This window comes from Atheta coriaria, unplaced genomic scaffold, assembly GCF_025399875.1.
Source record: "Atheta coriaria isolate IRGN ID8LTWV9N9 unplaced genomic scaffold, Caltech_Dcor_3.1 hic_scaffold_8_pilon, whole genome shotgun sequence".
NCBI lineage: Eukaryota > Metazoa > Arthropoda > Insecta > Coleoptera > Staphylinidae > Dalotia > Dalotia coriaria.
The window spans coordinates 6,958,661-6,986,176 of NW_027045450.1; the positions used below are offsets into that span (position 1 = coordinate 6,958,661).

General features: G+C 41.8%; 4 protein-coding genes across 18 annotated transcripts in view; 3 read left to right on the top strand and 1 right to left on the bottom strand.

The window, feature by feature from the left end:
- Nucleotides 1-111: 111 nt before the first annotated feature.
- Nucleotides 112-9,250, top strand: RhoGAPp190 (Rho GTPase-activating protein 190). 11 transcript variants are annotated; one of them, XM_065310439.1, is made up of 20 exons: nt 113-607; nt 949-1,345; nt 1,416-2,178; nt 2,234-2,437; nt 2,561-2,572; nt 2,650-3,954; nt 4,011-4,186; nt 4,247-4,442; nt 4,502-4,644; nt 4,713-4,838; nt 4,962-5,018; nt 5,114-5,241; nt 5,337-5,363; nt 5,599-5,668; nt 5,711-5,872; nt 5,933-6,157; nt 6,219-6,502; nt 6,560-6,908; nt 6,964-7,246; nt 7,301-9,250. In XM_065310439.1, the coding sequence occupies exons 2-20, from the start codon at nt 1,027-1,029 to the stop codon at nt 7,497-7,499; spliced, it is 5,028 nt and encodes a 1,675-aa protein (XP_065166511.1). In that variant the 5' UTR covers nt 113-607; nt 949-1,026; the 3' UTR covers nt 7,500-9,250. The 11 variants fall into 11 exon arrangements, with proteins under 11 accessions (XP_065166519.1, XP_065166511.1, XP_065166512.1 ...); XM_065310440.1 differs by having other exon boundaries at nt 5,723-5,872; XM_065310441.1 differs by having other exon boundaries at nt 5,729-5,872.
- A 127-nt stretch (nt 9,251-9,377) lies between these two features.
- On the bottom strand, nt 9,378-10,372 carry tsu (40S ribosomal protein S12 homolog tsunagi). The gene is made up of 4 exons (XM_065310453.1): nt 10,133-10,372; nt 9,925-10,068; nt 9,594-9,855; nt 9,378-9,533 (listed from the first exon to the last, which is right to left on the bottom strand). The coding sequence occupies exons 1-4, from the start codon at nt 10,191-10,193 to the stop codon at nt 9,503-9,505; spliced, it is 498 nt and encodes a 165-aa protein (XP_065166525.1). The 5' UTR covers nt 10,194-10,372; the 3' UTR covers nt 9,378-9,502.
- Nucleotides 10,373-10,737: 365 nt separating this feature from the next.
- On the top strand, nt 10,738-13,499 carry LOC135797876 (major facilitator superfamily domain-containing protein 12-like). 4 transcript variants are annotated; one of them, XM_065310451.1, is made up of 6 exons: nt 10,738-11,074; nt 11,502-11,754; nt 11,820-12,584; nt 12,648-12,910; nt 12,971-13,084; nt 13,223-13,499. In XM_065310451.1, exons 2-6 carry the CDS (start codon nt 11,554-11,556, stop codon nt 13,266-13,268), a joined length of 1,389 nt encoding a protein of 462 aa, XP_065166523.1. In that variant the 5' UTR covers nt 10,738-11,074; nt 11,502-11,553; the 3' UTR covers nt 13,269-13,499. The 4 variants fall into 4 exon arrangements, with proteins under 4 accessions (XP_065166523.1, XP_065166521.1, XP_065166524.1 ...); XM_065310449.1 differs by having other exon boundaries at nt 10,744-11,074; nt 12,971-13,080; XM_065310452.1 differs by having other exon boundaries at nt 10,744-11,074; nt 11,616-11,754; nt 12,971-13,080.
- A 329-nt stretch (nt 13,500-13,828) lies between these two features.
- Nucleotides 13,829-27,516, top strand: part of wry (delta and Notch-like EGF repeat containing weary) — a 34,103-nt gene continuing 20,415 nt past the window's right edge. Inside the window, exons 1-2 of one of the 2 annotated variants that reach the window (XM_065309732.1) lie at nt 13,829-14,038; nt 19,488-20,119. In XM_065309732.1, the coding sequence (XP_065165804.1) occupies nt 19,547-20,119 (573 nt within the window). In that variant the 5' untranslated portion in view covers nt 13,829-14,038; nt 19,488-19,546. The remainder of the gene's footprint in view (nt 14,039-19,487; nt 20,120-27,516) is intronic. The other variant, XM_065309733.1, reaches the window with a different exon arrangement.

The window sequence follows — 27,516 nt, forward strand, 5'->3', positions numbered from 1 at the left end:
TGACAATTCCAATGCGTGCGGAGGTACCGCTCGGCCGATCTCATTCAGTCATTCAGTTCCTTCGGTTCCAGCGATTTTCAGTCGCGTTCCAGCGCGCTCCCAGTCTATCGAGCGCTCTTCGGGCTGCGCGCTCCCCTCTCGCCGCGCCCGGCGGGACTCTGGAGAGGTCTGCAAACAGCGCAAACAGAGAGACGCACACCGACACGCCGCACGCTCGCACACATAGAACCCATCCGCCGTGAATGAGCGCGCCGCGAAGCACAGTCAGCGAGCGAGCGAGTCGACTTCAACTTCAGTGCGGGCCACACAGCAATGGCGTCCACGTCCAGCGCGTCCAGCTAAAAGGCGGTGGGTGGTCGGCTGAGAATGCGAGTGCGATATTCGCGACAACGGCGACGCGATTGCAGTGATTCTGTGCTGGTTTTACACCACTTTACATCAGCGAGCAGGACCCCTGCTGCACCTCCTGCCAACAGCGGCCATCGAAACATCTACAAAAACCTCCCCCGTGGCTGGTGCTGTATGAACACAATCAGCAGGATAACATGCTGTAGGAATAGTAATGATCTTCGTCGCGAAGGACAATGGGCCACCCTTCGACACGCAGGTAAAATCGAAACGCGCCTGTCACGCCGCGCGCTCGTAAATTATCTCGCGGGCGCTCGCCGCCTCCTCTCATCCTGACAGGATGCGAATTACAACTCGCGAGCGCACTCAACGTCCAATTAAGCAGACGGTAATGAAATCGGCCGTCTGTTCGCGTGTCTAATCGCATCATGCCTTGCGCCAACATCATTTTGGGCGAAAAAAACACTTCGCCAGGAGCGCTTGTGGCAATTCCGAATGATTTCCGATAATCATTAGTCACTTGTCGCGCGACATTGTAAACAATGCTGACTTGCACAGGTGTGCACATGTGTCATACTCTAACGCACTGCTTTTGTTCAGGTTTCTAATACAACGGCACAAAGTGGATTGTAGAAGATAAACGCGTTGAAGAAATCTCAAGGAATCACCATCATCAGCATGGCGAGGAAGGCGGAAAGCGTGCGGCCGATCAGCGTCGCCGTGGTCGGCCTCTCCGGCATGGAAAAGGACAAAGGGCACACGGGTATTGGTAAATCATGCCTGTGTAATCGCTTCATGCGCTCGCTGGCGGACGATTACAATGTGGATCACATCTCCGTGCTCAGCCAGACGGACTTCAGCGGGCGTGTGGTTAACAACGACCATTTTCTCTGGTGGGGCGAAGTTATCAAGTCCTCCGAGGAAGGCGTCGATTATCAGTTTAGTGTCATTGAGCAGACTGAGTTTATTGATGATGCTTCATTCCAACCTTTCAAAGGTAATAAATCTATAACCTATAAAATTATTTATTCTCTAACATAACCTAACCTCATTTTTAATACTTTTAGGTGGTAAAATGGAACCTTATGTTAAGCGCTGCGCAGCAACGAAGATCCAATCCGCTGAGAAACTAATGTACATATGCAAGAATCAACTTGGTATCGAAAAAGAATACGAACAGAAAGTCCTCCCGGATGGCAAGATGAACGTCGATGGATTTATCTGCATTTTTGATGTGTCAATCGTGCCGTCACGCGCGTTAGAAAAACAAGTCGAGTTCGTCGCCGCCATCTTGAATAACCTAATCAAAACTAAAAAGCCGATTGTGGTGGCAACCACGAAGAACGACGACGCTAACGAATTGTATCTGCGTGAAGTCGACCGGCTTGTGCAGCGTAAAGAGTACAAAGGTGCTATTCCCATCGTGGAAACATCGGCGCATGATAATGTCAACGTAGATCTTGCGTTTATTCTACTCGCACAGATGATAGACCGTAGTAAACTACGCGCGAAGCTTGTGACTTACATGGAAGCATCACGAGGGCGTAAAGAGTTGATGGATGCAGCCAGTGAAGCATTCCTACGGCTCATTAGACTACACGTTACTGATTCGCGAGCGCTGTGGTCGCAAACAGCGAAGAAACTCAACTCGCACAAAGAGTGGATTTATTTCGTGCAGTTGTTCGGTATTGATGGCACACAGCGTCTGTTTCGACGACATATTAAGAAGTTGAAAGATGAACAAGTGTCGAAGAAGGTCGCGCATTACATGGATTTGCTTCCTGGAGTTTTACATGATCTAGTCCCAGATATCAATACATTTACTGATAGGTAATTGTATAAAATTTGCTAAAAAATACATAATAATTTTATTTTTTACTTGTAGTGATTGGCAATCAGTACAGGAGTACCTGAAAGGCCACCCGTCATTCTCAGATTACTTCTTTGAGTGTCCAGAGGATATGCCATGGACTGAATGTTCAGATAGTGAAGACAGTCGGATTCCTTTCGATGTACTGGATACCAGTGACGCGGAAACAGTCTTCAAGAATCACGTCAATGTTATGCAGCAGGAGCAGAAGCGATTAGAGTATGTGATATTGTTAATAATGGAATTCTTTTGGGTGTTGTGATAACATTTTATTGGGCATAGACTGCTTACTAATTATTATCTTTCTTTTAACTGCTTTACTTCATTACACTACATCATTAGGATGCCAAAAAGGTAGGTTTTATTACTTTAACATTATTTTATCACTAAAATAACATTTTTCTGTTTTTTTTTTTAATGAATTTGTGCAGATGGAAGAAGCAATTTAAACAATTGTTAGAAGATACAGGTTATGTCACACCCGGAAAACACCTTTCAGAAGTACGCGTCTTATTCATGGGTCGCGAATGTTTCGAAGCTTTGTCTGAACATGATTGCCAGCAAATCTACGATGCGCATCAACGCGAACTCATCGAAAACGCCAAGCACAATTTCCAAGAATTATTACTTGAAAACGCTGACTTATTCTATCACTTTAAGAGCATAGCGCCATCTGGCACCATCACACAAGAAGACATTAAAGAAATCACAGATGTTCTACAGGATGACTTCCGGTATAAGATGTTGGATAGACTAGATCAAGATCGAAAACTAATGCTATTCCAACACTTGGGTTTCGTGCACTGTCCAATCCGCGAGCATTGCCCAGCGTTTCCAAACTGCATGGACGCGTTGATCGAGCGTATTCTAGCAACCAAAGCACACCGACCTTCATCATGGAGTAGGAGCACACAATGGCTGCTCAGTTCTGATAACAATCAGCTCAATTTAGTGCTCTTGGGTGCCGATCAACTCGCCGAGGAACTCGCGGCGAAGATACGCGCGCAGTGCGAGGATGACGAGTATGAAATCGACTGTCAGTTTTACAGCTTAGATTATAGGATAATCACCGGCGATGTTGGCCTGCCGCATAATTCATTCCGCACAGCTGAGTTTGTCCCGCACGGGAGTTTCTGTGTCTACTCCAATGCGGAATCATTCGAATACATTCGTGAAAGTTTAGAGAAAACTCTTCTTTCCAACTTGGAACAAGAGGATAAGTTGCCATTCCAAGGTTTACCTATCGTGTTGCTGTTTCTACCGGACGCTTTCCTCGAAGAGAAAGATATTCTGAAACTAAAGGAAGAAGGTCAGAGTCTTGCGGATAGTCTACAATGTCCGTTTATGGATGTTTGCATGGAGCAGACGAGCGATGAACAGATGGTTTCTGATGCGCTGCATCAACTTGTGCAGAGTATTCATCACCGCGCTGGTTTTCTGAATATTTATCAATCGGTGTCGATTGACTGTGAGCCGGATATTCGTATTATCATGTGCATGTTCTGCGGGGATCCGTTCTCGGTGGAGAATGTGCTCGCGCCGTTGCTGTCGCATCAATGTTGTTTTCTGTCAGCTGAGCGCAGTATTATCCTCGAGACGTATCTGGGGGATTCCAAGAGGAAGGTCGAAGTGATTATCTCATCATTCCATGGGGCGAATGCATTCCGTGATGAATTAGTACACGGATTTATTCTGGTTTATTCTGCAAAACGAAAAGCATCACTTGCTACACTTAAGTAATTTATTATTTTGTTTTTTGTTGTTTTTTATTATTAATGTTTGGTTTGTTTAGTGCATTCTCGATGAACATTCCAAACCTTCCGATACAAATCATGGCCGTCACTGAAGGATCCGTCAACGCGTTTTATAACAACGATTTGACTCACATGCTGCTGCAGGAGGGTAATTGTACAGCGGATCGATTACACGCGCATTTTATCACTTCCAATGCGTCTTGTCAACAAAAAAGTATGTTTTATTGTATTTTAAGTGAGTAGTAGATTAATTTTGAGGTTATTTTTGCTTCAGCTGCGTTTTATACTCCGTTTTTCAAAGAAGTATGGGATAAAAAGCCCGAAATTGAACAGGCTTTCAATATGGAGGAACCAGCGGCCATGGTGGATAGTGGTGAAGGTACTTTGGAACATCCTAGGACTCATCGTGCGCATGGTCATCCATTACCACCGCCAAGACATGAAAGTTACCATTTGAAATTAAATGACGGGTATGTTTTTATATAAATTTATCATTTTTTGTAATTTTAATTGTTTATAATGTGTTTAGAAGTGGTAGTGAAAACTATGAGCATTTGCCCGACCTCAATGGCCCTGAGGAAAGCGACCACAGCGATAAATACTCGCAGATCTACATGTACGGCAGCGAAAACGGTGATATTATGTCAATGAAAAAGCGCCATTTGCATTCAGGTACGCCGCTTCAGTTTGCACAAACTTTTCCCCGAACGTTGTACTAAATATAAAGTGTTATTCTAAAGGTTTCCAAGTGTACCCACCACCCACAACGCCGCCGGAACCAGCACCACCTGATCACCTAATGAATTCACGTTCGAAGCGCGGCCCGATCCTCTCCGCGTCGCAAACAAGTTTAGACGAGATCACCTGTAAGTAAACACAGCGCGGCGTATCATCAGCGCGCACAAGTTGCGCCGCTTTCACAACTAATGCAATTAAATTATAAATTACTTTGGTGAACTGCCACTAACTGTACTAACTTTAAAACTTAGCCGACATTAGCGGATCGCGCGAATCCCTGGCCACACACGATTCAGGTGATTTATGGCGTTAGTATTTTGGGTAAAATGTCGCCCGTCGACATTGAAACACTCAGCGTATTAACAAACGAGCAACAAACACGACTAATGTGTGTGCTTTTTAGATGGTGATGAGTCGCGGGTGCCGTTGACCACCGGTTGGAATAATTACGGCGGGCATGCGTTTACAACTGGACGCCGCCATGTTTCCGCGCCGAAGGCACGACCCAAAGGTGTCTCGCAAACACTCAAGGTAAATATTTAGCGTTTTGGGTTGCATATTTGACGGATTTATGTTGTTTCCCGCACTGTGATAACGGATTGGAGATTAATGAGTTGCTTTTACAGCGAAATCCTGTGCTCGGAGACAATTGGGTAAACGATATTTGCTGCTCTTGTTCGGAATGATTTCATTTTTGAATTTACTCTTCAACTCTTGAATAATACCGAATCGTTTGACAAGCAAACACTCAATTTTGCAGTGGTGTAGCTCTCTTTATTGTGGTTTTATTCGATTTGATCCGACATGTGTGTAATATGCATGCATTGAGTGTGTTTTTTATGTGAATTGTTTGTTTTTTGATTGCTAATATGTGATTGGTTTTTATAGCAACCAGGAAAGTTGAACCTCAAGAACTTTTCGGTCGTCACCGAGGCGATCGCGCGCATGAACGTCAGTGGTAAGGACAAACGTAGCACTAAGTATGGCAATGCCCCTTTAGCATCGGCGGAAGTTGTAGACCTTGGAGCCGAGTACGCGCAAGTGAAGGACATCATGTATCCTCACGGCGGGCCGGAGGCTGAGTATATGTACACGCTGGTGCAGGACGCCGTCGCTGGCGGCAAGAGTAAACTGCGGCAGCGACGCGAAAAGGGCCAACCTTGTACGCTACCATCTGCAACCGCATAACAATTGTTTTTATTATAATTTCATGCATTTTCAGCCTACTCCGAGACGGACAGCGAGTGGAGCAGCTTGGAGCGGCGGCAGAGGGCCAGCGAGGTGCATTCGAAGGTTGCGCGCAAGACTGGCACGCACAAACGTACCAGAAAGAAGCGGACTGCTATTCCTGTGCAGCCACCGAGGGTACCACAACTTGGTGGTGGATTCACGCTACCATCCGCACATTCCGCACCGTCTACTGAGTTAGACACTGACAAAATGAACAGTATGTCAATTTATTTGTAATTTTTATTGAAATAATTGAATTTGATTACTTTTTGATTTAGTTCCGAGTGAATCAAATTCCGATTCGTCTGAGGCGAGTGATCCGGAACCGTTTGTGGGTACTGCGGATCGTCTGCGATTCCAGAAGCGCTCGCTAAGTCTAAAGAAACGCATGCCTATCCCGGCTGTGGTGCCATTGCCTCCCGAGTTACACAATACGCACAACATGAATATTCAACTCAATTCTCCGGATATGTATGCCGGGAAAGTGAACTCTTACGGGCTTATTCATGACGATGAGAGCAGTCTGGATGTTTCATCACCACGTGACAACCATTCACCGATGGTAATTATTGTATTGTATACTTTTTTATCGATTAATTATAATTTTTATTGTTTTTAGCTGTTAAAGGATGAAAAATCTATCCGTAAACGTGAGAAGCAGAAAGCCAAGGACGATTCAAAGCTGGAGAAGCGTCGCCTTAAGGAAGAGAAGCTGCGTAAAGTCGCCGAGAAAGAAAAAGAACGCGACAAGAAAAAGGCGAGTAAGCTGAAACAAAAGTCAGGCTCGTCCAGCAGCAACGCGCCATCGAAGCTGGCCGATTTTATACAGTCGGACGCGAATTTCGTGCCATTATTCCTAGAAAAATGTGTCAAATTTATTGAGAATGAGGGGCTTGATTCCGAGGGCATTTATCGAGTGCCTGGAAATCGGGCGCATGTGGATTTATTGTTCCAGAAGTTTGAAGAAGGTAAAAACGTTTTAATTTAATAAAAAAAACCTTTACTTACACATTATTTGTTTAGATCCTAATGTTGATATTGAACAACTGGATGTACCGGTGAACGCTGTGGCGACTGCATTGAAAGATTTCGTCTCAAAACGTCTGCCGCCGATTTTCGAAGAGGATGTGATGCTGGAATTAGAAGATATCGCCGGCACACGTATCAAACCAATGGCGACAACGACCGGAAACAGTGAATTCAAGTCGGATCGCAGCTGTCGTGTGCTTGCTTTACGTCGCATGCTGGAAAAACTCCCACCGATCAATTTCCAAGTGCTGAAATTTGTTTTCCAGCACTTTGTCAAGTAAGTTTATTATAAATTTTAATGTTTAATCATTCTAAATCATGTTTTATGTAGGGTGGCTGAGAATTCCAAGTTAAACAGCATGGACAGCAAAAATTTGGCGATCTGTTGGTGGCCTACCTTGCTACCTATCGAGTTCAGCGACATGGGACGTTTCGAACAAATGCGGCCGTATTTGGAGGACATTGTGCAGACGATGATCGATCAGTACCCATTCCTTTTCTGCGGCAAAGAAGCGGTTGTGATGGTCTGAGGCCGGCCGGCGCCCGACGCGCACGCATCCATCGCCACGCTGGCCTCGTTCCTGTCGCTCGCGCAGCCATAGAAAAACCTCCCCATGGGTTGTTTGCGTCGTGTCGCTGTGTCGAAGTCGAAGCTTTAACGGTATTTTTTTAGAAACCTTCATCTTCTTTATTGTGATATAGTACGAGTACAGTCGGAGGGATCGAGTCAGCGACTCACAATTCGTATTTTTGCAATCCGCGACGGCAGAAACACACACAAAGAAAAAAACCAATGCGCAATGAGTGCGATGGACGAATGCATGTATGCTTTTTACGAACAATCCGTGTTTTCGATGTTAAGAAGTAATTTTTAAGCGTGGCGAGAGACGATGATCAAAAAAAAAGGAAGTTTCATTCTCAAATTCGTCTCGAGTCGTCAATGTGTGCCCCCTGTTAGTGTAGTCACTCTCAATGTTGGATCCGTTCATCAGTTTGTTGCCCTCCTGTTCGTTCTATCAACGAGTTAATCTAATGTAAGCCGGTTTCTATCATTCCATCATTCACGTTGCGAATGAGCAAATCACATTGCCATACAATTGTTTTTTTTATTCGAAGTGACTTTCAATCATGTTCCGTTCAATGTTATCCGATTCGTAATCGTAGGATACAAAAGTATTTTCTCCATTTTGCATGCAGTACGCAGTATAATTGACACTGGCGTGTCACAAAACAGTATCAAAAGATGAGCAGGCAGACGAAGGTGGATGTTTAATAATATGAAATAATGAAAAAGGAAACTAGGTGATAATAAGTCTGATGTGATGCGTTAATTAATTCTTTTTCTATACTAATGGTAATACTATGCACGTGTCAACAAAAATTTTCTCTAGTCTGAGTGTTTTGTTGCACTCTCAGGACTTTGATAATTATTAGGATTACTGACAAGTAATTTTCGATTCAAGTCATATGCAGAAAGTAATATATAAAGAAAACTAACGTTTAAGTAAGATAACAGCCCTCTAACTAAAAAAGGGATAAACACTAATGCATTTAAGAGGAACATATAACATCAAAAATGAACAACTAACAACAACAAAACGAAGATGATGGTATAACAAGTGCGAACAAGTGATAAATTTTAATGTATTTTATCGTGGAGAATTACTCGAATGATATTTAAGTGAAAAGTATTAATTTATATGTTTATTTTTGTGCAATTTGCGGCGGCAGTGGAAAGTTATTTATTTAGCGTATTATGGAATTGAAAATGATGATGCGAAAGAATTAGGTACACCGAAGCGCGGAACACGAAAACAATAATATTATACACTCGGCTTTTCACTCCTCCAAGAACAACAAACAATTACAAATTGCAGTTCTATACAAAATTTCAACACAAGAAAAATGCTTGAACCAGCTTGGTGGGCCTCGGCGTTTGTACATACCATACGTTTGTGTCTGCTATATTTCATTCCACGAACCTGGGTTCGATTGTTTTCCGCGATTGATGTCTCGATTAGGAAGGCCGGGGTCCAGCCGACATGATGTGTTTCGTAGGCGATAAAAACAAAAATATTTTACATGTAACATATGTGGATATACAAGTAGATTATGTTCGGAGTCGGGCGAGCGTGTGGAAGATGGCCGACCGCTCGGCTCTACTGCAATTCGCAAGCGTCGCTGAGAAAATATGGTGGAAAAACGATGCTCTGTTTTTTGTAACGAAAAGATTTGTATCAATATTTATCAACTGCCTAATAATAATTGTATGCTAGTACAATGTGTTTTTAAATGTTTGGCAACCATCTTGCAATATTTTAACTTCGGGGTTAGTCGTGCTTCATCGGTGGGCGGTTGTTATTCGATGGTTGCTATTGGCAACGAAGCAAAATGGCCGCTTGGACGTCTCTGAGTTCACTTGTTTTATTCACTATTGATACAGTTATGAATAGAAAAGTTGCTTAATTCTTTAGTAAAAATGAAAATATAAATAATATTCAATTCTGCTTATGATTCTCGTTGATTGGGTCAATCAATGCTTTGATTTGCGGCTGCGTCGTGATCTAAAACAAGAATTACATTCATTATAAACTTTAGAGGTGCAAATTTGAGCAAAAAATTACTTTTTGGGTCCTTTAACAAAACACCAATCAACGCCAATGTTTTGTCCCAGGACATCTGTGCCATTCAGAGCTCTCCTGGCAGCATCAGCCTCTTCATAATTTTGATATTCAACTAACGCGTATCCCTTGAGGAAACCCGTGCGTCGGTCCAGATTTAAATTGATGTTCTTTATCAGTCCATATTCTGAGAATTTCTCATTGAGATCCTCATCTGATGCTTCTTCATGGACTGAAGTTACAAATAAAATCCATCCTTCAACAGCTAAACATAAAATATTTTATATTAAAGGTTATTCTTTAGTTTTTAATTGTTTTTAAGATAATTTCTTACATTTTTGTGGACCAATAGCATCGCCACTGCCATCACCATCAACACTTTCATAGTTTTTGACTTTTTCTGCCCTGCTGCTTGCACCGGCGCCGAATCCACGTCCTTTTCGCTTGGTAACTTTGTCCTTTAACCGCGCCACGCTCTCTATACATTAAATAACAGATTGTTAATCAATTTTAATAAAGATAAACATATAAAGTGTACTCACGGTCGCCTTCTTCTTCAACTTCTAATTCCACCGCATCGTTGATATCCAAAACATCAGCCATTGTTTATGTACGTATTGAATGTAGTATTACACTATTTTACGTGGTTACAACGTGTTTAATTCAACGAAATAAACGCTTCAATGAGTTTTTTGTTTCACGTTTACACTAAAACGCCATAGTAAAACGCAATGAAACCGAAAAGAGGTTAGCATAAAGTTTAGAAACGCAAATGATGTATTGTGGGTTGCCTACTTTACTTGTCAAATAACAAACTGAAACAAATTAGATGTTTTATTTTATAATTAAACAAATCATGAATTAAATTTAAGAACATAGGAGAAAAGGCCTTATAAATCCTAAATAATATTTTATTTTCCTTTTTTAATACTATTTAAGATAAAAACAATCTTAAACTGTAAAATTCCAAGAACATCCATAATTATCTGCAAATAAACCTCTAATTATCGCCATAATATACAATTAAAGATAAAATCACGTGCCAGCAATTATTTGCCATGTATAGTATTTACCCACTCTAACTAGGCAATGTTATAAACATTTCTGTATCGAGTTTCTCTTGACACGAACGCAAACATAGAGAAACAGCGCTAAACATGACCGACATGACTCGATGCGGTTTAACTATCGCATTATCGACAGCACGGCAGTCGTTTCATGGCTAAACGATTAGCCGACTCACTTGTGACTAGCCCAGCTAATCGCGTTCGGTAGGAGGATTCATCTCGTCGAACAATCGACGATGTTTTCCGCATATCCACACCAGAACGTGTCCGATTCCAACCAAAAACAAGTGCGTGCGGTATGATGGTGTCATGATTCGCGAAATTATGGGTAAAACCCACAAGAACAATCAAATATCGTATGACAAAGGAACTCAGTGTGCAATTAGCATTTTTCCACGAATAGGAATTTATTAAAGTGTAAGTAACGCATGCATTGTGCATTATTTGCCAACAGTATTCAATTGAGTGTAAATAGTAGTCTAAATCATCAATTATCACTAAATCAACTGATAAGACTAGACCAAATTGAATACCATGACATTACTGATAGCTAATACTCCAGTAGCAAACATTCTTGTATTGATGTAGTCACCATAATTAGAGTTATGACCAACTGACATAGTTCCCCAACTTCATGTGAGTTGTGAATCATTTATTATCACAACATTGATAGTGGGCAATATTTATAGCAGTGGTGGTGTCAAGCTTGGCTTCAAATTAACAATGTATTGTTTAAATTTACATTAGAATTTGCATGCAGTGTAGAAAGTCACTTAAACTTGACTTATCGTAACAAAAACCTGTGATCCTGTGTGAAGTGTAAAAAGTAACATCAGTTTTATAGTTTTTAGTGTATTAACTCGCCTAGAAGCTTTTTACAAACCAAACAAAAAACAATGGAGTCGAGTGGTTTGCTTGGACACGATTACACCGAGATTTACAGTCGCGTGCCTTACAGATTGCAGTTTGCCTATGGAGTTGGACATGTGCTCAATGATGTGTGTGCTTCCATGTGGTTCACCTATCTGCTGGTGTTTTTTCACTTGGTTCTACAGTTTAGTAACTGGCAAGCTGGGTTTGTTTTACTAGTAGGACAAGTAAGTAACATAACCAAACTTTTACTAAAAACTAATACAAAACATTTAAAAATGTTTATTTTTAGATAGCAGATGGTTTAGCTACGCCATTCGTTGGATACCAATCCGACCAAACAGAGAATTCATGGCTGTGTCGTTATGGCCGGCGGAAAACCTGGCATCTCATTGGAACAATCTGTGTGATTTTTAGTTTTCCTTTTATTTTCGCCCCGTGTCCATCTTGTGAATCCTCATCGAAGTCATCACTCCTTTTTTACTATTGTATGTTTGTTGTTATATTCCAATTCGGTTGGGCTGCCGTCCAAATATCACACTTGTCTCTCATACCAGAGATAACTCCGAATGAACATGATCGTACAAAATTGACTGCCATTCGTTACGGTTTCACTGTTTTATCAAACGTGATGGTTTATGTGATAACATGGTTTGCATTGCATATAGAAGACAGTAGTAATGCATCTAAGATTGGTCCGGATGACTCCTGGAAGTTCCAACAAGTTGTATGGAGTGGTCTTGGCATTGGTGTCGTGGCATCTGTTATATTTCACATAGGAGTTAAAGAAACTAACTCAGGGAATGATGTGCGTAGTGGGCAGCAACGCGTGAGCGTTGGTAATCTTCTGTGCAGTGTGGAAGTTTATCAAGTTGCGGTGGTTTACATGTCGACGCGGCTGTTTGTTAATTTGAGTCAGATTTTTATTCCGTTGTATCTGCATGAAACGCTGGATATGGCTGCAAGTGCTTTGGCGTTGATTCCGTTGGTTATGTTTGTTGGAAGTTTTCTTACTTCGTTTGTTATTGAAGGATTAAACAGAGGATTAGGAAGAAGAGTAAGTTTCTTTAAAATTTTAACAAAAAAAACAAATTTTTTAATGCAAAATTTAAATTTTCAGATGTCATATTTATTGGGATGCCTTCTGGGTGTAATAGCTTGTGTTTGGATACAATTCCGAGCTGGGCATGACTTCATAACGTATGAAATTTATGCTGTTGCTGTACTTTTCGGTGTTGGTGGTTCGATTATCCTTGTGACAAGCCTGGGCATTACAGCGGATTTGATTGGTGATAAAACAGGCAGCGGAGCGTTTGTTTACGGAATTATGAGTTTCTGTGATAAGTTTGCTAATGGTATTGCAGTTATTATTATTCAAGACTTGTAAGTTGCCTATTTTCATATAAATATCAACAGTATATTAAAATGTTTTGTTTTTTACAGGCACAGCACAACAGATAAAAATTATTACCGCGATGTGATAACTTATTCCTGCGGTGGAGCAGCCCTCCTTGGAGCACTTGCTGTGATATCATTAATGAATAGAATTAGAGGTAGGTATGTACATGTATCCCAATCATTCAATAACAAAAACATTTAATCATTCATTCCCTATGATAATCAATTACTAATACTTTTTTATTTTTTTGTTTTATTGATTAATTTATTGATTTATTGCGTGTTTTTATTGTGTAGATCAGCGAGAAGGGTACGACTCAATCCCAGGCGACTCCAGTATTAATCCGGACTTTGCTAATGACACTTCGCCTCAGACGGCACTTATTTCATGACTTAATTCCTCCTACTTCACGCACAATTTGAAGTTTAGACAATTGTATGTAAATATGAAGTATTTATCTTATTTATCAACTCTGAAAGAGAAAGAATACTTTGCTTTGAGCAAATTGTACTAAAATACGTGCAATACCATTCCATGAGATAATATATATTTATATTTTTAAACTTTAAATAAGTTTTCTGTTGATATTTAGCAAAAATCATTATTTAAATCTGCAATGACATGATTATGACATGTTTAAACTGTCAAACAGTGTTGCCAATAGTAAAAAATGACATTAACCTATCAACTTTCACTTGTATAAAGGTTATGCGCATGCGCTATTCGAATACTCTGCCATTTTGATTTTTATTCGTGTTATTAACTTCCGCTGCACGTTTATTGTGCATCCACCGGTTTCTACATCGTGATTGCTGTTAATTTGTCCATTGAACACGAGAAGTCGTAGGATGCTGCACAGAAGCGAATTCGCAAGTATTCGCGTGAAGGCGTACACGATAACAACACACGCGCGCCGCACGCGCAGACTCATCTCTCGCCGTACACCAGACTCCCCAACAGGAGCAGCACGCGCGATAAATTCATCCCTCGCGCGCCGCCAGGACAGTCACAGTCGTGTCCTGTTCGCGAAGAGGTGCACCACCGCTCTCCCGCACCGACCGGCTTATCTCCGATCGCCTGCTACGCAAAACAACATTCCGTGTGCGATAAAGGTCAGTAAACGAAAACATAAAACAAAAACAATATTTTCATCTGAAATTCACCAGAAAACAACATGACAATAGCTTCGATGAAAATTATTATACGCATAGAATACGAATTGAAAGTTTGTTCACTTGGGTGTTGACTTTTGTTTACTTCTGTACTGTTGCCAAGTTGGCAACGAAGAACGGAGAGAACGGGGGCAGAACGGGTTTGGCGGCAGATTGCCGGCATCCCCAAGTGACCAATCGGCGTCGCAGACAATCCGAAGAGCAACAACGCTCGCGAAATATAAATATTTAAACAGCGTAAACTTTTCCCAGCTGCCGCCCCTCACGCGGTACCCACTTTTATTGCCTGAGTACACAGCCGGCAAAACTTCAAACCGTGCGCAAAATCAATGGCGATTAAATATTCCCCCCCTGAAAATTCAGAAAAACAAAAATCAACGTGTGGATTACATTTGAAAATGAATTTTAATTTTCGAAATAATATTTGAGCGTGTTTCCTTTATCCTCTGTATTTGTTTGGGTTTGTAGTGTGCGGTGGTGCGTGCCGTGCGTTCATAAACGCGCGAATGATTAAATTCACAATTTTATCGCATTGGAAATGAATTAAATAACAATTGGGGACGTTATTTCGCGTTTGTTGTGCTTTGCTGGCGCGGAGTACATCGAGACTTTCAATTAATTCTCCATTTGACATGTGCACGAATTTAATTGCGATCACCGAACGCACATATGCTGAGCTTGCGGCGCGCATATGTTTGCAAAGGGAAAAATTGCATTGTTGCGGGTATTGCGTAAACATCACGCGAAAATTGGGCGAAATACCCATTTTCAATTTTCAATCAACTCGGGATCCCTCGGACAAATGTTCGGGGAATCAAATGAGAGGCTTGTAATTTTAATTGCGCACGATGAGCTACCGACAATGAGAAAATAATCCTCCACTGAAATATTATTTGCGTTTAAAAATTTAGAAACCTAAGCTAAGCTCTGATTATGAACTGGTACAGAGAAATAAAAAAAAAACGTTCCACTTAATGTGAGCAAAAAGTTGCGCGTTTGAGTCGGCAAAATTGCGATTAATCCGTCGGGCATGAAAAACGCCGCCTCCGGGCGCGAAACGAATATGTTTGCTTCACAAGGGTGCGCGGCGCGCAATTTCGGCGAGAACGCACACACGCGCACGCACGAGGACGAGCGTAATTAATGAGTGCGGCGTCGTCAGAACGCAAATATACATTGCGAGCGTTTGCATTTTCCACGGCGCGAACGCATGATGCATGTGACACCTTGGCAAGCTGATATTGATGTCGCCGTCACCGTCGATTATAAATTACGCGCTGATTTACGCTACGATGGATAATTAGACGTATCGACCAATAATTCCATCATTAATTTTAATTTTAATAATTTTTTTGTGGTATGCAACCAAGTATACACCGCAAAGTCGTGTGTGTAATGTAATTATTCGAATTTTGTCAATTCCGCATCGAAACACACTTAATTTTATAGCAGGAAATGCGCGCGGTACTAAATGCATATTTATGTGATGCGCCCGGCGGTAATTCGTGCACTCTGCCGCCCACCACCGCCGCCACCACTCGATGCATATCAAACAAACTTGGCGGAGGCGCCGGCGAACATTATTACCGAATGCGGCGTTGTGCACACACAAGACCCATCATATTCTGCACAATCCAATGCGCAACGCTTTCGCTCTGTGGATGTGTTCGCGCACATTGTGCGCAATTCACGCTTTGGCGGTCTCCATTTTCCATCTTTCATTTACCGCCTGCCATCTTTGAATATGCGCTGCATTGCGTTTTATATTCGCTTTGATATTCTCTCGTTACATATTGCAATAATATCTGTTCAAACAAAACGTATAATCGCTCCCAAAGCGTGGAAATAAAAAATTTATTGTTGAATCGACACCGAAATGGTTGGAATAAAGTTTATTTTTTTCAAAGGGAAATTTAACGAGCATTAAAAATTGATTGTAATACTTGCAGTAATTGCTTCGGAACTGAATTTGAACATTTCAATTTTAAACGCTGCGAGAAACGTGACGCGCAAAGCGATTTAGCGCTTAAGCATCTCGTTGAATTATTTCGGACACTTTTAAGCAGATTCCGTCTTGCAGATAACAAGCATTTCGCCGTTTCTTAGCCTTTTTTTGTCTTCGTTACGCTGGGTCAAAGTTCTTGTTTGCTAAGTCGCATTAATGCATTATTAATTAAAATTAAATGGCACAAAAAGAAAATTAACCGTCTAACTGGGTGTATAACACTGGTAGACAAAACAAAATTAAATAAAAACACAGGTATTAAGTTCAAAACAAATAAATTATAATAAAAAACACGTTTTTAACATGATTTTCATCGTTTTAAGATTAAATTCACCCAAAAATCAAACTAAAAATGTATTAATGTCAGGCCTAAGTACACCATGGGAGTCGATGCAAATGTTTCATTATTTTTTAAGCGTGCCTTGACGAAAACTGAAGAATATCCCCGCGACAAACTTTCCTAATTTTACAATTTATTATTTATCCGCGCTGCGAGCAGCTGAGGCCGAGGACACTCAGGCTCACTGTGGAAACTTTCATCTTCTCTCGCGAAGAGCGTTTGAAGGGTGTCTGCATTAACAAGTCGCACCACGACGACGACGACGACGCGACGACGCGAAACACGGCCGTGTAAAACATTCATTCGCATCCAATTTCCAAACTCCGGACTCTCAGACCCAGCCTCAGACGAAAATCGTTCGAATAAAATTGAAATCTTCATGCTTATCCTTATCGCCTGCCAAATTCAGACGCGCGAAAATTACGCCTTTTCAAAAGATAATCATCTTTTTATTTTGTGTTATTTTGAATGTTTTGACATGGAGTGTGCTGGTTTTTAACCCGTTGTTGTTGTTTTGCGATGCGTTTGCTTGCATTAAATCCGCCGCGATCGTTTGACGCCGGCGGCGACATTCCGCTGGGAATTCGCCGCGCCACCGTGAACGGTTTCACTGCTTCTTGTCGCCGTGGAAAGCAAGACGGCAGTCACGAGACCGCAAATGCGACCGCGCAAATTTTAATGCGCTTGCCGTCACGGCATAAACTCGAGATCTGCGCGGCTAAGACCACGAACTATGCACAAGTCGTAAACCGGAGGTATCAGGTAATAGTGTAGTTTCGGAGTCAGTCGGCGGGTTAGCGACTAATTGATATAAATATCACTTTACAGCTTAGAGAAGATTCGATTTGAATATTGAATATATTAATACGGAGAAAACCATTAGCGTGTTGGGTAATTGTAAGATTGGTGGAGTAAGGAAAATCGCAATCGAAGTTCAGAGTTCTCGACGAATTCGAGTAGGTATCTGACGCGCGCAAGTGGCCTCGGCATGAGGCTGAATATGACGCTATTAATTAAGCGCTTCGACCCGCCGAGAGAGTAATATCAATCTGGGGGGCAGCATTCCGAGCGTCAGGCGACTGCTGAACCGGATAATGATTTTAATATTAATCATTTGTTTTCGGGGCCTCGGCGTCCTTGCCGTTTCATTCTTGCTTCATTAATAGCGTTTTTGTTTGAAAATCAATAAAATTTACATTTTGAGAAATTAAAATTTTATGTTTTTCTTAAATAAATACTAAGATAATTTGATTGAAATGTAGCCGCTGGAGGAAACTCTAAGTTTATTTTATTTTTAGTACTTTTTTCCTTTTATTTTCAAGATTCTCGGCGCGTTGCATTCTTGCGGCGATTGCGCGCTTAATTAATTAGCGCGAAAATGCATTGAAGCATTGCAATTTTGCACCGCAACGAAATGAAACCGTGCAGAATGGACAATATACCCACAATGCGTGTGGAATTGTTAGCCGGGAACCATGCGGTTTTTACACAAATATTTCCACGGACTACTTTTAAAAGAAACTAGAAATTCCGCTTGAATTTCTACTATTGGTTCAGTTATTTTGCATTTTCTGCTTTTTTCCTCTCTTTTTTTTTCGGTTTGTTTTCCCTTCAGCTCTGAATACTCTTAAAGTAAAAGAGTTTTTTCTTTTTATTTTTGTTTGTGATGAAAGGAATATCAGCTCCTCTTTTTGGCAAAAGCGCAATTTGCTTGAAGTAGAAACCGAAGTTGTAGTTGCGGGACATATTGAGCGAATGGAAAACTCCGGCGTGTCAGTCTTCGATATCGAATTCTGGCCGTAAACGTGGCCGGATTACGTAAGACCGCGCCGCGGACGTGATCCGGCACGAGGACGCCGCATCGGGCGCAAACTTATTGAATGGATTGTCTAATTGGTGGTAGCACATCAGTGGTGTGCTTCCTGCTGTGCAGATGCTTCCCGCTCTCGACGTGAGTGATGGGCGGACTCTCCTCGGTCATCCGCTGTCCAAGAATGGGTTAATTGAGTTGTCATGTACGCTGTTACCAGCGCAACCATGGTGAAATATTATATTTCACAGCAATTTGCGTTAATTATTCATTACGTAATCCATAAATCCATTAATATTAAGTACTAGCTTTTGCCCGCAACTTAATAAAAATGTAATTTTTTTTACTCTCTTTTCTAGACATACACGTAGTATGTGTTAATTCTATCAATAAGATTCGCAATTTTATTTTAAAAAATAATTATATAAAGAATAGTTAATAATGCACTTCAGCGCGCCATCGCGGATTCAACTATTTAACTATTACTATGATTGAATCTCAATGTCAACTTTTATCTTATATAAAAGGGCTGTCTTTAGGCTTTTCCCGGTAATTATTCGAATTTTTCTTGCCGTAAAAACCATCCTAAGACTTTAACGAACATTTAAAAAAAATAATTGGCCAAATTGGTCGAGGCGTTGTTGAGTTATGCGCTTACCAACAAATTTTACGATTTATTTTTACATTATAGATTACTTGCTTTAAGCCGCGGCTTCGCTCGCGAATATCTAAAATAATGAAGTTGCTTCCGTACGCGTCTGTAGTCACAGAAGAAGTAACAATGAAGTAGAATGGCGGGAAGTTTAAAATGGCTGAAAGTATAGTCTATTGAAGTATAGTGAACAGTCTCCATGGTGTAGTCAATTGGATTTGATGTTGACGTAGCTGTCGGTAATACAGTGTGATAATACAGTGTGATGGTACTATAGTACTTAGGTTTGAGCTTCATTGCTGGAATGCTAGATGGCGTTGAAGTAGTCAAATAGCCAGATGCAGAGGTATTATTGGCTAAACAATTTCTTTATTTTATTTAAAAAATAATTTTTTTTATTAAATAAAAAGTAGCCTGTAACCATTCGGGGACCACTAAGAATATGTGTACAAATTTTCATGATGATCGGTTAAGTAGTTTTTGCGTGAAAGTGTAACAAACATCAGGACTTTCGCATTTATAATATTAGTAGGGATTAGGTTAAGTCCTTTTATCCTAACCAAACTTTTTCTCTATTTCTAGGTTATACACACATCCAAATGATTTTCTTCGTAAAAACCGAGTAAATAACCGAAAATAAAATGAAATACCGTTCGGTATTGTGTCTGCTGGCACTCCAAATGACTCTCTCGTTGGTGCATGGCGTAGAGTCACCGTTGGTAACCCAGCCGTCGTCAATAACAACCGGAAGAATTCCCATCGCCTTGTCAACAAGCGCCCAACCCAAGGAAAATACTCACGCAACGAGTGCAATTCCAATTGTCGGAAATGCTGCAACGACTGTAATCACAAGGGTTACAAGTACAATTGCGAGTGCGAGCAGTCCGCCCTCTAGCGGCACCAGCGTGCAACAGTCTGTCTTATCTGAAGCGACGAGCACGACAAATAGAATCATGTCGACCGATGCGACGACAGCAGGAGGAATTTCATCGCCGCCGACAAAGAAAGCCACGCCGTCAACTTCAACAACACTGACTCCAACAGCGGCGGCGGCGGCATCCTCTACGACGCCGACGAACGAATTCATTCCGCAGCGCATTCAGACCCAGTTGGAGGAGAAGGTCGATTTGCTCGGATGCGATCTGCCGTTATTGCCGAGGGATTCGCAACTGTGGAAGGGCAACGAGACGCATGAGCTTCTGCTGCCTTTTACTGTAAGTACAAAGAAATTACTAGTAGCGGAATAATTTTAAATGTTGTGCGATGCAATGGACTTCAAAGAACCAGCGAACTTGTGTGTTTGGGTTAAACTATGGTATTTGTAGTGCGCTTCGTTTAATTTCACAATTTGTTCATTTCCTAGTCGTCCGGCTGGCCTCGGGTGTCTCTGGGGCTTTCTGTCGTTGTGTTATTTTATGTGGGGTTGAAAACACACGCAGGAAAGCCGAAAGAAAAACGGCCTTTGACAATAAGCGCCCCGTTTTGTGCAAGAGTAAAATAAACCGAATCGGAATGCACGCGGCGATAAAAGATTACCATAATAAAAGTTGTACTTTTTAACTTGCGCCACCGCAGCCGCCAGCGTCGAGTGAAGTGGCCGTTGTTTGTGCACCAGCCGAGCGAACTTAATTCGTCGCAAGTTCGAAATTCCCATCCGAATCAAAACTCGGCGGAGCGAGACGCGCGCGCGCGCGCCCGAAAGAATTTTAATTATTTTCGGTTTTTGGTCGGCGGCATTGCGAAATCAAAGGCGTTTGCGATCGATGCAGTTCATGCACGGCCACTTTAACCACTCGACTCCAACTACTTGCGAATTGATTAACTTGAATACTCGGCGTCTATGTAAGTATGTATGTGTTAGTATAACGTCGGCATCTTTCAACTCTGTGCGCTAGTAATTTTAAGTTAAACGCACGATTAGATGATTTGCACTTTGCGCGCGTTTGTCACGCGCCGGAAGTAGAACCACGTACGCGGACACGTACAATAGGGAGTGCTTTCCTTTCCGAAATCAAATCGACTGCCTTTTCCTCCTCCCCGGAGAGCGAGCACCAGCAGCAAATCGTGGTTTATGTCGCCGGGATGTGCGATGCGAGTCCGTAAGCCGGCCAATTTGTAATCAGCCACGCGGCCGCCGCCGCCGCCGGAAAAAGGGCGTTCGCTTTCGTAGCGCCGCGCGCATAAATTTGCGCCCCATTGTTATTCCATTATCGGGCGGCCGGCGCCGTACCTATGGTAGTTTGCAGCGGCACGTACCCGCCGAGGATGTGCTACGACTAGTCTTCGCTGGGAAACCGCCACAGTTACGGCCCGGCGGGGGCGGCAAACGGCCGTTATCGTTTCGTTTCGTTATCTCAGTGCTAACAAGAGCCTTTGTTTGTCGGGCGGTAATAATCCTGTCATTTCTGTTCTCTGCATGTCCCGCCATCATTTCTAATCATGCGGAAAGTTTTGTGATAATATACTACGAAGTACAACATGGCGTACACGGAGGCTTCTCATTAGTTGAAACGAGGACGAACGTGTGTTTGCATGAAGTCATATTTTTTTTTTTCGGTTGCTTTGGCAAATATGAGATATGGGAGCAATCCAGAAATGATTTCCGAGGTCGACGGCGCCGCCGGCACCACCAGCCCATAAATAAGCGCACCTCCGCTAGGCGAAATATATTATAATGCGGCCTACATACGGCCGAACGCGCCGAATTCGCAGGCATACCTGTGGCAAAGTACTATTCAACGTCGGCAATAAATCCAGCGGCGGGCGCACCCGCCGGCTTGAATTTCCAAAACCCCGCTCGAAGGCATCGCAACGTATCTCTTCAACTTCACCTTACCTTGGTTTGGCGGCGGCGGCGGCGGCGGCATGTCAAGGGTTCGCCTTTTGCGAGAAGGGTTTTGGCGTCCCGCACGTCGCTCGTCAAAATTTGTTACAAATGTTTCGCATATTCAGCGCGGCGCAAAAATTAATTACAACATGCCGAAAGGGCCACATGCGCGTGGCATCATTTGGCTTGTTAATCACGCGCCTGGGAAACAATGAACACTTGGGGTTAGGTCCTTGATGATGAAGATTGCGTGCTTTTTTTTTTGGGGTTTCCAGTAGTGTTAAAGCTAGTATAGTAGTAGTAATATTTCGGACCTTTTCGCTCGATGTGTCTGCGCGGCTTTATCGGATTACGAAACTCCAAATCGAAATTTAATAAAAAAGGCGCACGACTGGCAGGGATTCGAAGGTTTCGCTCCGGCACCCGGGCCGGATAAGTAATGTTTTCACTTTATTTCACATTTCCGCAGTCGGTTTTCATAATCATTCCGCATTCAGCCACCGTTCGCAGATGCTTCTTCTATTACTTACAGTAAGGATATTGATGGGTATACGTATTTTTTATAAATATTTTTTCTACTTTCATCTACAAAGCGGCAGTTTTTCCACGGTTTTTGGGCATAAAAAGTAGTAGTTTATATACGAAGGGTCAAGCCGTGAGTAATGTCTATTATATACGGGCATTATCTACGGGACTGAGGTTGCGCATGCGCATTTGCCTACGATGCAGCACAAGACCGTATAAAATACCATACGACGTCAGTTAAACACGTCAAAGCAGGCGCTGCTGCGGCTCAACATGGAAATAAAGTGGCAGTAGAAAAAATAGCTTAAGCGTCACGTGGCTAAACGTTGTTAAACACTCGATTGCTTAAACGCTCTCTACACTCACACTCAATCAAACTAGTGAGTAAAGTCTTCCTTTAACCACTTGTTACTTAATATACTATTCAAATAAAAAAGAAATAACTGTACAAACATTCAAAATGCGCAAAAAATCAAAGTAAAATGAGTAACTGAGAGCAGTACGTAAACTTAATTTGAATTTTTGTTTGTTTGGGTCCAAGCGCGCGCAATAAAACCTAAAGATTGTAATAAATAAAAGATGCGCGTCTTCCGGTGCAGCGAGAGTCGCGCTGCCGGCGCGCACAACTTCCGTTATTAATGCGCGAGCATTAACTAAATGTGCAGCAATATTTTTCAATTTGTGAGCGCGCCCGGTACGCCGTTTGCCGGCTTATCTGTGTTTTAACTCGCTTCATTAATCGCGTTAAAGTTCATCTCCGAGCGGCAGCCGGCAAAAAACTGGGGTAAACATCTTTGTTTCAGCTTGTAAACTATCTTAAATTAGAATTCCACCATTCTTACCTCCGAAAAAAATACAAAAATTATTTATTTATGATTTATGCGTTAATTGCAATCAAAATTCGCGTTGAAATCAAAATAGTTATTTTGTGTAGTTTTGCACTAAATTGCATCGTTGTATGGTGTTTTTCTGACGTGGAAAGTGGATGTGTCACGATTCGCTCCGCTCGGGATTAACTCGAAAATCTGTTTACAGTGCACGTCACACGCGAGTTGTTCATGCTGTTCGTCGCGCATTACGCTCCCGTGTAGCACCCGTCCATCGGCTATAATTCCTAGGTTTGCATATATAGCTGCTCCCAAAGCACTCGCTGCGCTCCGGAGGCTTGAAGGTGTATTCACTCGGCTGCAGCAAAACATAGTGAGCGCATAAATCCGCCATGTCACAGCGCAATCTGTCACTATTTCGACATTTTAAGCGCGCTTTGTTTTTGATGCCCAACTATCTCTAATCCGCTGCTTTTAATTGGATTATTTTTTGTTTACTCAACTTTATTGGGGTCTTGAGAGGCGCGCCGCGCCGCGTTTGGATTGATAATTTATTCCGGTCATGAGAGCAGTCCGACTGAATAACCAATGAGAAATGATCCAGAATCAATACCGCCGGAGTGTATCTTGGACTTAATCTTGCCGGGCGTGCGTTTGGGTCCTATGGGAGGAATGGGCGGAAGTCCTGTTTGGGCACTATTCGCAGTGAAGACTGTGAAGGATAATAATTCGTTATTTATGCGGGCATGCGGCGCGTTTTATTGCGCTGCTGTGCGAAGCAGAATGCGGAATGCAGAGTGCGATATGGTGGAAATAAATTCGAAAGAAATAAACACAAACGGGGACGATGTCGACAGAGGGACGCGCGCAAACGGTTTAATGTTGAATTATTACACAGCGGGAACGCTGCTAGGACTATCGATATTTAACACCCCGGGATTCATTTGCAAGTTTTGCAATTTTTTTTTTGCTGCGCAGAGAGTTTGGTCACATATGTGCACCCTGTCGAATGTGTCGAATATTTTAATGTTTTTTCACATGAAAATGTAAATTTAAAATTATCACCGATAAAATTCTTCCGCGCAGTGCTTTTAGTAAAATTCTAAAAATACAAATTTTCTTTCGCTTAAAATCGCTGTGATTATCATGATTGCAAATGCGAAGTCAATTTTCTTGAATATTTTACGGCTATTATTACCATTTTCGAAATGTAGTACTTTGACGCGAGTGAATTCCACATGTTCGCGCCCGAAAACGAAGTGAAACGGAAGCGCGGAGGCGGCAAACAGGAAGCAGCCTTCCACTTTGCATGCGTGAACATTCGCATCCGCACTCGCGCACTCACACGTCCGCATTCGCGCACATGTTCGCACCTTATGGTGCCGCCTCCGAAGCGCTGCTCTTCTGCATGCCGTGAACGCCAACTATATATTGGAATTTCGTGAAGAATCGTATTTATTCACCGCCGTCGATATTGCGACACGTCAAAAACGTGTATCACAAAATGTCCTCGTGGGGGCGGCATTCAATTTTCCACGCTTTTGTAATCCCGGTGACATCTTGCATCGCAATCCACCAACGTATTAATAACGAAATATTTTTCTCGGGATTTAAATTACGGATGCAGAAAAAAAATTAATAAAAGATGAATGATTTAATTTAACCTTGTCAAAAACAGTCCTTTTTCGGGGGGTTTAAAGGCACAGGATAAAAATACAGGACAAAAAACAGCTTTGCCTTTGTAAAAAAAAATCTGTGAATTTTTTACGGCGCAGACAATTTATTTACCATTAATAATTCTATATCATAACTGTAAATATAATAATGTTTTTATGAGTGTAGTGAAATTAGGTTAACGCTTTGAGGGTAATTTCATTTAACCGTTACTTTTGGACTAAATCCTGCATCCCAGCACTGAAATTTCATACATTTTAATTAAATTTTATTATAAAATACTAGTTTGGAAAGTATTTAATTATACATGTGAGTATTTTGCACTAAATTCAACACTCTGGCGTTATTTACAAATAAGTTTATTTTTAATTAGCAAAATGCATTTTAACAACTTATGCAAAGTGCGCACTAAAATCTTTTATGTTGCAGTTTACATTTTCGCTGTTTTCCCAACAAAAACTATAGATTAGCTTACATTTTGCGATATATTTTGCATCATGTCACGGATGAAACTTGTAATATATGTATTCAGAAGCCGTTTGTTTCGTGTTCGTGTGCGCCTGGAAGGTGAGACATGCGAAAGTAAACAAATATCAATTCCGGTTGAATTTATCGCGTCCAACACATACGAGCGTGTTGGCGCAAACATCGCCGGCGATATATTCATACGCGATTTTCGTAACTTACATATTTGCTCTCGTCGTTTCCCCCAAAAGGTTTCCCTTTCGTGGAGGGAAAGTATGAGTTTGTCTCGGCGCTCGACCAAAACGCTCGTTATGCGCACGTTTTTTTTTTTATCTTGCGTTATCCATGACGCAAACGCACGCTGCCGAAAAGGGGAAAACCCGCCATCAAAAAAGCGTACCACGAATTGCGAGTAAATAACTGCCGGCGCAAAGAAAAAATCCGCCAGCGAAAGATCGCCAGCTGTTTGAGGCGCTTTTCTTACCTTTTCTCTCGTTGCGTACGTACTTAGCGAAGTTTTTTTTTCTGCTGCTGCTGCTCCAAGACGACGACGACGTCTCTTTCGTTTCACATTTGCAGCTCGCGTTGCTTGCGCGATGTGTTCTTATTTCAGCGTTTAAGTTGGCTCGTTTGCGTCGACGTTTTCATGAAATGCGACGGCGGTGTGTCTCGATGAAAATGCGCGACATGCGAGTTCATTTCAAGCGTTTCCGGAAAATGTTGTCGTGCGTGAAACGTCCGTAATTGCACGTTATTATTTGGCAAAAATTGTGTTTGCGCACAAGTTTTGTTTGTTTTCCAACTTTTCAAAACACAAACGAATAGAAAAAAGCCATGAAACTACACAACGTTAATTAAAATATGCAAAATCTAGTGGTTGTTGTGTTTTTCAATCGTAAAAAAGTTTAATTAAAACTTGGTATTTATATTTTCAATTGGAAACAATGACTTTGCGACAGTTACGGATATAGTTGTTCAATAATAACTCGAAAATCAATTAAGTTATGTTAATTATTACTTCAGAAATTTATTTGGTAAGAAATTCTGAATAGATTTCAAAAAATATTTTTATGATAACAATCTGTTATCAGCAGTTACATGCCAATTTGTACCAAATTGGTAAAAATTAAACAAAATCAATTTTAATTGTTTATAACTTTTTATACAACAATCTAATCACGTAAATTTTTACTCAAATTAATGTAAAATATATTTCCAAACTTATTTTTTAAAAAATTTTGATCCTAACCCAAATAGTTTCCAAGTTATTAATAAAAAACTAAACGATTTCAAACATTTTAGAATATGATCATGATATATAGTCAGTTCTTGTCCGTTTACTTACCCCCATTCACCTCTCCATCCATATGGCGATTAAGGAATGGTTCTACGCACATCATGATCGTGATCATGATCCTGATCGCTCTCAGGAAATAGGGTCAGCGCTAAAGAGCCTAAGCCGCCTTGAAAAATTAGCCTATAAGCGCGTCGATCAGCATTGCGGACGTGACGCCTCGCAGAATTCGCTGCTCCTCGGGAAATTTAGATATGCATATGCGGCGAAGCGATCGCATCCTCAGACCCCAACTGGCTCGCATATCGGACGTTCGCATCTATTGATTGGAAAATGTTTTCTTTCGCCTCTGACGCAGAGTGAAGATGGGGTAAATCGCCAACGGCCAAAAAGGCCTGCGGATCGGTCTCTCCAAGGACTTGGAAACCCCTTTTTAAGCGATTTTTGTTGTCTTTAGGTTCACGCTCTTTAAGTACGGATTGAGACCGGTTTAGAATTTTAAATAGACAAGAATATTTAAGTAAAATTTTCGTCCGAGGGTTTCACGCAATTTTTTTATATTTCTGAGCATGTAAATTCACTTTTTGGCTACAGCGAAAACTTTTTAGCGGATTTTTTGTCTTTCGGTGTCGTTGCATTTGTTACCGAATTAGACCTTATTCAAAAAGAATCCCGAGAGTAATCGCATGACTAAAGGTGGTGTAATTTAGTTAAATCGCGCGTCGGAGGCGGCTGAGGCTGGCAATTGGCTGCTGGCAGCAGCACGGCAACCGTACGACACTAATACACCGGCATTCTGCCACGCTTTTCGACGCTTCCGTCCCCATCATCCAACGCGCACATAATCGCATCGCTAACCAGCCGCACGCTCGAAAGTTAACGCGCACGCTGTCGGAGCTAATATGCAAACTATTAGATAAACAAGTAAGAAGCGCCTCTTCGATTTCATGCGTTCCATTCGCCAGCGACGCTAATCGCTTCTGATTCGAGTGGAAGGGC

Bases quoted from the DNA above. Each gene is read 5' to 3' on its own strand.
- RhoGAPp190 (XM_065310437.1), top strand. From the start codon at position 1,027: ATGGCGAGGAAGGCGGAAAGCGTGCGGCCGATCAGCGTCGCCGTGGTC. The intron at 4,839-4,961 runs GTAAGTAAACAC...TTTAAAACTTAG, and splicing joins AAGTTTAGACGAGATCACCT to CCGACATTAGCGGATCGCGC. The intron at 5,873-5,932 runs GTACGCTACCAT...ATGCATTTTCAG, and splicing joins ACGCGAAAAGGGCCAACCTT to CCTACTCCGAGACGGACAGC.
- tsu (XM_065310453.1), bottom strand. From the start codon at position 10,193: ATGGCTGATGTTTTGGATATCAACGATGCGGTGGAATTAGAAGTTGAA. The intron at 10,069-10,132 runs GTGAGTACACTT...TTTAATGTATAG, and splicing joins AGTTGAAGAAGAAGGCGACC to AGAGCGTGGCGCGGTTAAAG. The intron at 9,534-9,593 runs GTAATTTTTTGC...TTCTTGTTTTAG, and splicing joins TTTGTTAAAGGACCCAAAAA to ATCACGACGCAGCCGCAAAT.
- LOC135797876 (XM_065310449.1), top strand. From the start codon at position 11,554: ATGGAGTCGAGTGGTTTGCTTGGACACGATTACACCGAGATTTACAGT. The intron at 11,755-11,819 runs GTAAGTAACATA...GTTTATTTTTAG, and splicing joins TTGTTTTACTAGTAGGACAA to ATAGCAGATGGTTTAGCTAC. The intron at 12,585-12,647 runs GTAAGTTTCTTT...TTAAATTTTCAG, and splicing joins ACAGAGGATTAGGAAGAAGA to ATGTCATATTTATTGGGATG.